Source organism: Sorex araneus, chromosome 1 (assembly GCF_027595985.1).
Source record: "Sorex araneus isolate mSorAra2 chromosome 1, mSorAra2.pri, whole genome shotgun sequence".
Lineage (NCBI taxonomy): Eukaryota > Metazoa > Chordata > Mammalia > Eulipotyphla > Soricidae > Sorex > Sorex araneus.
The window spans coordinates 176233044-176240739 of record NC_073302.1 but is presented as its reverse complement, the minus strand read 5'-3'; the positions used below and the strand labels follow the sequence as shown (position 1 = coordinate 176240739).

The window sequence follows — 7696 nt, the reverse complement described above, 5'->3', positions numbered from 1 at the left end:
CCGCGGCCTCCGACTGCCCCGCCGGCCTCGGCTGCAGAGAAAGCCGGCCCGGGCCGCGGGGTCCCGCTCCCGCCCCCGCCGCCCGCGGCTCGCTCCCGCCGCGCAGAGACCCGCAGCCCACCCCAACCCGGCAGCAAGGCCTCACGCCTGACGGACGCGTCTCCCTGGCAACGCCTCAACGGAAGCGGCCGGTCACGTGCCCCAGTAAGGTTGGCCGGGCTGGAGGACGCGTCTCCCTGGCAACGCCCCGCCGGCGCCGGAAGCCGCAGGTCACGTGCCTCGTGCCCCGGAAGTCCTCGTCGCTTCCGGCTGTCAGGCTCCCGGGACGGGTTTGCCCTGCCGCGATGCACCCGCGCCGGCCCGACGGCTTTGACGGCCTGGGCTACCGGGGCGAGCCGGGCTACGGCGGCCCCTTCGCGGCCAGGCCTTTCGGCAGCGCGTCGGACCTGGGCCACTGGGTGACGCCGCCGCCCGACATCCCGGGGAGCCGCAACTTGCACTGGGCCGACAAGAGCCCTCCGGGCGCGCCCCCGTCCCCGCCACGCGCCCCCGCCGAGCCCGCCCCCGGCCACGCGCGCGCCCACAGCAGCGGTGAGGGAAGGGGAGGGGCAGGGCAGCGGGGGTCGGGGTAGGGAGGGTCAAGGCAGGGGCGCGGGGTGGCGGGCAGGTTCTCTGGCCTGGGGGCGCGGGGCGGCGGACAGGTGCTTGGGCAGGGGCCCTGGACAGGGACTTGGGTGGGGACGCGGGGCGGCGGGCAGGGGCGCGGGCCCCGGGCAGCCCTCTGTGTTGGGGCGCACGGAGGGAGGCCTGCGCGGGGTCGGGAGCGCGGACCCTCTGCCCCGGGGTCCGAGTGGTGCTGAGCGCGGCCTGGCCGGCCTGGGGCGTAGGGGGTGCCCGTGGTCAGAGCAGCGCCAGCGCTTTCAGCGCACGAGACGAGGCATGCTGGCGGGCCCCACTCTCCTGACGCCGAGTTTCGTTGTTTTATTGAATGTTATTTGGCTAGCCATTTGATTTTAATGCTGATTTTGGAGACAGAAATACAGCGGTACTTGGTTAGCTGGGTGGTAGACTTTCAGTGTCATCGGACCCTCGGGCGAGGCTGGGGAGGAGGGTCCTGGACAGTGCCGTGTAAATACTGTTTTCTCCTGGCTACTTTACCGCGCGGTCGCGAAAGAAATATTTTAATTTAATATCCCCAAATAATTAGGTTAGATAATGCAAAACGCCCTTACGGTTCCTACGCAGCTAACTTGTTGAGTGACTCTGATACTGTCTTTCCGTAACGCTTCCGTGGTCACAGGGAGGAGGGGCTGGGGGCAAGCCTGAATGTACACGGTGACTGCAGTGAACCTTCCTAGCATCTTCAAAAAAACAGTGGTGTTTTCTGTTGGTGCCGGGGGCGACCTGTAGACTGCAAGGGCGGCATTGGAAGGGCAGCCCTCGGCTGGGCAGGAGGCTTCTGGCTGGCCCGGGGAGTTTCCTAGGCGGGTGAATCCAGGCCTCCCCAGGGAGGGCCACTTGGCCCTGTCCAGTCTGGATGGGAGAGGGAGCGCCTTGCTGTATTTACTTGTGTCCTTTTTCTTTTTCTTTCTTTTTTTTTTAATTTTAATTTTTTTATTAAGTCACCATGTGGAAAGTTACAAAGTTTTTAGGTTTAAATCTCAGTTATACAATGCTCGAATACCCATCCCTTCACCAGTGCACATATTCCACCACCAAGAATCCCAGTATAGCTCCACCCCGCACCCCCACGCCCCTAAACCCCCCACGCCCCCTAGACCCCCCACCCTTAGTGCCCTCCCCCGCCTGGCCTGTGTAACTAATTTCAAAGAGACCTCTCTCTTGGACACGTGTCTTTCTCCTCCAGTCTCTCTAAACTTACTTATTTGCATGTCTTTGAACCTGCTCCCCGCAGCGCAGGGCATACTGCTGGCTCTGCGCCAAGGAGTTGCTGCTGGCAGGCCCAGGGGACTGGGGGGTGCCAGGGATGGAGCCCGTGCTGGCGGGTGCGCAGTGAACACCCTGCTCTCTGCTGCTTCTCTCTGGCCCCGATACATTTCATAAAACCTGCTTAAATTTCTTAAAAACTTTTAAGATTTAGAGGTAGAGTTAAGGGATGAAGGGGAGAGAGAAAAATGATTTCTACCGGCTCCTTGGTTGTGATATTATAATTTTGAACCTTATGGTTCAGAGAAAATTTTGGTTTTCCATTTTGACATAGACATAGGAAGCTTCTGTGTTAAACTTTTGCAATAATCGCATTTCATCAGCAATAGCATATACGTACCCAACTAAGCAGGTACCCAAACTATTAAAAGCTTGGTGAGGTAGAGAAGAGGGCCTTGTTTATTTACCCATTTTGGTTGTCCCAAGCACTCTTTCATTATAATAATTTTGGCTTTTAGTTGGTACTATTCATTTGACAATTGTTCTCCTTCAGTGGTAGTAAATGGTTGATTTTACAACGTGGAAGGTAAAGGTATTAGTGTAAGTGTTGACTGGAACTTCCTATTAAAAATGTTTTGTTCTCAGTCATAAATTGAACACCTAGGCCAGAGTTGTAACTCGGTGGTATAGCACTAGCCTTGCATAGATGAGACCCTAGATTGAATTTTTGACACTGCAATTAAGAAAAAGATATAGCAATAATAATAGACTAGAGAGAGTACTACAGGTGGAGTGCTTGCCTTGCAAGCTTCTGACCTGGGTTCTATCCCTGGCACTCTGGACAGTCCCCCAAGTCAACCAGAAGTGATCCCTGAGTGCAGAGCCAGGAGTAAGCCATGGGGGAGAGGGCAAACCAAAAATTGAAAAACAGGTAGCCCTGAAATTTAACTGCAGTGTTACTTGATTTGGGCCATACGATGTTTTAACACCTTTAAAAATAGTTGCAATAGTTTTGAATTAGAAGATTCTGTGTAAAAATGAGACTTATCTTGTTGGGAAACATCATACTGCCCACAGCCTCACAAGCACCAGTGAACTGCAGCCATATGAGTAGTTGTGTGTAGATGTACTTACAGCTTTCCACAGTTCACAGAGGCTTGTTCATACATCCAAACAACATCCCCCACTTTCAGAAAAATACATATTGATTTTGTTGATGTTGGGGGTTGAGCCTGGGAGCCTTACAAGTGCAGGCATGAGCTGTATTGTTGAAGCACATCCTGGCCTTGGAAGTTGTGCTGGATTTGATTTGGGACTCAGGGGTTCTCCTGGCTGGTAGAGCCCAGCTGTCACTCCCTGCAGCCCTCCACAGTGATGGGAATCAAACTCCTGTAAAGGATGTGCTCAGCACAGCTGGTGAGCTACCTGATTTAGGGAACTAAATTTTAAATGTCATGTTGAGAAAATGTGTTTTAACAGTAAACCGAAATGTTGGTTATGAATGATCTTATTTCTTCTCTTTTTAGAACAGTTGAATAGATTTGCTGGATTTGGTATTGGACTTGCAAGGTAAAATTTTACCTAAAAATTCTTAATTTAATTTTTTAAAATGTAACTTAAAATAAATTGCTACTATTGCTTTAGTTTCTTTTTGAGCGGTATATTAAATACTAAAATTTTCCAAGAAATTGTTATTTAAATTCTATTTTTTCTAGTAAGAATAGAAAATAGTTATTCAATTTTATAGTCATAAAATAATTTTTTAAGGATTGTCAATTCTCATCTTGGTATGTTCATAATAAATTGTACATTGATTCTTTTTAGTACTCAAGTTTAGCAAAACTTACAATATTTAGTAATACATTTAGCAATATGAAGCAGTATTTAATTTACTATATTTTTAAATTAACATCTTTGTTTCACAAAGGCTTTTATTTCATGCCAGAAAAACTCAGTGTTTTTAATCAAAATATAACTGTTACAAGTACATGAATCAAGAAAAAATTGCTTGTTTGCAAAATTAAATCTAAAGATGTTAAAGGCAGAAGCAAAATTTGCATATTAAATGATTCATTCTGAGAGTTACTTTTTTTTTTAGCCTCACTTTTTGTACTTGGAACTTTTATTTGATGTATTAATACACATAGGTATGTACAGCTATGTGGACCACATTACAATTAACTAGTTGGAAATATTTTCAGAAGAAATACATGCTACATAAATACAAGTCAGCTAACATGGTCACTAAAATTGCTAAGTTCAAGGTTCTATTAGAACCAGAAATAGCAGAGAGCTAATGGTGAAGATGAGATGGTGATGGCACTGCTGGCGGGAGCTTTGCTCACAGGGCTACCTCTGAGAAGTGGAGAGCAACACAATTGTCTGAGAGGAACTTCCTATCAGGCATGGCGTGATAAAGCCTTATCTTTATAGTACATGCATATTTATATTGGTTTCCTTGCTCACTGGTTTGCAAAAATCATACAGAATTTTGTCATTGGTAGAGGAATTTGGAAGGATGTCAGATATTTTAAAAGAACAGTTTATCTCTTAAGAATGAGAAATAAAAACAATGCATTACTGTTCAGGAAATAATTTCAGATGTATTATAACTTAAATTTGTACTAGAAATAGGAATAGATAAGTTGCTTTACTCATTTCACTGTTAATAAAATTCAACTGTTATGCAGTCTATTTACAGAAAATGTACTGGCCCATCCTTGCATTGTTCTGCGCCGACAGTGTCAGGTAAATAGACTTTCTATCACCTTATAATTATTCTAGCCCTGATTTGAAATGTACAGTTCAGGTTAATGGCAGACCTTGTAATCTCTATTCCCATATGAGCAAAATATTATGAAAATCTGTATCAGTTCTGAAACTTTTGGGTTTTGAAACCTCCTGTTTAAAACATCAACTGGTTACTTCAAAGAACTTGTTTGTGTTATATTTCAGAAATTAAAACTGGAATTAAAAAATGTTTACTAATTCATAAATTGATATAATTAAATATTAAATAAGGATTTTTATGAAAAAGAACTTTCATTTTTGTGCAAATATTTTTAATTTTTGGTATAATAGAAGGTAGTCATATTTTCATGTCTATGATAGTACAGCTGTAGGGCATTTGCCTTGCATGTGACCTACCCAGTTTTGATCCTGGCACTCCATAAAGTCCCCTGAGCCCTGCCAGAAGTGATCCCAGAGTACAGAGCCAGGAGTAAGCCCTGAGCACCGCCAGTTGTGGCCCAAAACCAAAAAAAAAAAAAAAAAAACAGAAAAAAGTAAAGAAAAAGAAAAGCCACATAAGTTAACTTTTTAAACTGTAACATTAAAATCTATTGATTCATACTGTATGTTGAATAAACACATAGTTTAAATCAACAGATTTTAATGTTGTTTAAAAAGTTAAACTTACTTAGTGAACATACATCTATTCTGTAGAGATCTAGTTAATTGTACATACAATATGAAAATAATTAAAATCACCAATCTTGTCAAAAATATTTCAGTTTAAAATCTTGATGGTGAATGCTGTTTTTCAAAATTCTAATATTTGCTTATAATCTCAGTTTCATCTTTAGGAAAATAATACTTTAAGTTTTTTGATTGTTTAAATCACCAAACTGACCTTGTTGTTTTGTAAAGACGTCCCTCCCAAATGTGAATGAAGTCCATGGGTAGCTCAGCTGTGCAACTCCATCACACACAGTGCTTTTTCTTGACAGGTAGCAGCTTTTTCTCTCTTTCTCTTTGATTTTTTGTTTGCTTGTTAGATTTTTGGGCTATACGCTGTGGTGCTCAAGGCATACTCCTCATTCTGTTCTCAGGGATCGATCCCGGTGGGGGATCAGGGGAGCTAGCGATCAAACCTGGGTCTGCACCTTGCAAGGCAAGTGACCTGCCCACAGTACTGTCTCTTCAGCCCTGCTATCTGCTTTGATCACTGCAACACTGTTAATTGGGCATAGATGTGTGCTTATTAATGGGAGAGATTTTATAAAATAATTATTTTGAAAAGGGGCCACAGGCCAGCTGTGTCAGTCAGCTGATGTTAGAATCATAGACTGTGATGATGCTTGGGCCTGTAGATCTGCAATGCTTGTGGGGGTTGGCACCATTGGGTGCTGGGGATCAAACTAGGGCGAATCAGCATGTCAGGGGTAACCCTGTGCTATCTCCTAGGGTTTGTCAGCCTCTCAGGGGCAGTCTTGTGCTATCTGTTAGGGCCCGTCAGTCTGTCAGGGGCAACCCTGTTTTGTCTCCCAGGGTCAGTCAGCCTATCAGGGGCAACCCTGTTCTATCTCCCAGGGTCAGTCAGCCTGTCAGTGACAACCCAGTGCTATCTCTTAGAGCGCGTCAGCCTGTCAGGGGCAACCCTGTTCTGTCTCTCAGGGTCAGTCAGCCTGTCAGGGGCAACCCTGTGCCATCTCTTAGGGCCCATCAGCCTGTCAGGGGCAACTCTGCCACCTGACTCTCCCAGGGTTAGTCAGACTGTCACGGGCAACCCTGCGCTCTCTCCTAGGGTCAGTCAGCCTGTCAGGGGCAATCATGTGCTATCTTTTAAGGTCTGTCAGCCTGACAGGGGCAGCCCTGTTCGATCTCTCAGGGTCATTCAGCCTATCAGGGGCAACCCTGTGCCATCTCTTAGGGTTTGTCAGCCTGTCAGGGGCAACTTTGTGCTTCTTGACTCTCCCAGGGTTAGTCAACATGTCAGGGGCAACCCTGTGCTATCTCCTAGGATCCATCAGCATGTGAGGGACAACCCTGTGCTGTCTCCCAAGGTCAGTCAGCCTGTCAGGCGCAACTCTGCTATCTCCTAAGGTCAGTTAGCATGTCAAGGGTAACCCTGTGCTGTTACCCAGGGTCTGACAGAATATCAGGGTAAACTTGTGCTGTCTCCCAGGGTCAATCAGAATGTCAGGGGTAACCCTGTGCTATCTTCCAGGCTGTGCTAACTCCCAGACTTCACAATGTGCAATTTTCAAAAACAGGTTAGTGCCAGTACCTTGTGTCATGATAAGGAGTAAACAGTTTTATCCATTATTACTTTTCACTATTGAAAATATCTGTACATTGGGCAAATACAAATAAACATCACTATGAAAGTACCTCTCACCCATTTTATTGAGGCACTATGATTTATAATACTGCTGATGAGAGAGTTTCATGCACACAGTGTTTTAACATCACACCCAGCAGGAGTATCTGCTTCCCTCACCAGTGTCAAAGGAGTTTCTCCCACCTCTGCCGAGCTCCTGATAGGCTTTGTTCTGTAGACCAATTTCAGGTTCTGTTCCCTATGGCCATTTGTTGATGCCTTCATATTTTTCTTTACGTCTGTACCTGTCCCTCTCCTTCTGACTAGAGTAAAGCACGCTTCTGTCCAGGCTGTCCCACAGAGCGCTAAACTGCGTTTCATCGTTCTTACAGCCGATGTGTCTGTGGACACCACAGTTTCTTTATGCATTCATCTCCTCTGGGGCATTTGGGCTGTTTCCAGTTCTTGGATATTGTGAGTAGTGTTGCGATGAACATAGCAGCACAAATATACTTTAGAAATAGTTTTTTTATACTTTTAGAAATACCCTAAAAGAAATACTTTTAGGAATTAGACCACATTATGGTAGACATGTGTAATTTCACTTCTCTGAAAACTGAATTAGAAAAGATGCAAATAAGTTAATCTGCTTATGCTTAATACCAAAAATATGCATTTGTCTAGAAAGAGAGATGACTATTTAAATAGCTTAGACTTATATTTACTAAAACTAACAATACATTATGATCCAATATGTATATGAACATT

At 45.3% G+C, this 7696-nt stretch overlaps 1 protein-coding gene across 1 annotated transcript in view; it reads left to right on the top strand.

Moving 5' to 3' along the window:
- The first annotated feature begins 279 nt into the window (after positions 1-279).
- SLC25A46 (solute carrier family 25 member 46) overlaps positions 280-7696 on the top strand; it is a 28042-nt gene continuing 20625 nt past the window's right edge. The window contains exons 1-3 of the mRNA XM_055145364.1: positions 280-591; positions 3414-3456; positions 4578-4635. Coding sequence (XP_055001339.1) covers positions 345-591; positions 3414-3456; positions 4578-4635 — 348 coding nt within the window. The 5' untranslated portion in view covers positions 280-344. The remainder of the gene's footprint in view (positions 592-3413; positions 3457-4577; positions 4636-7696) is intronic.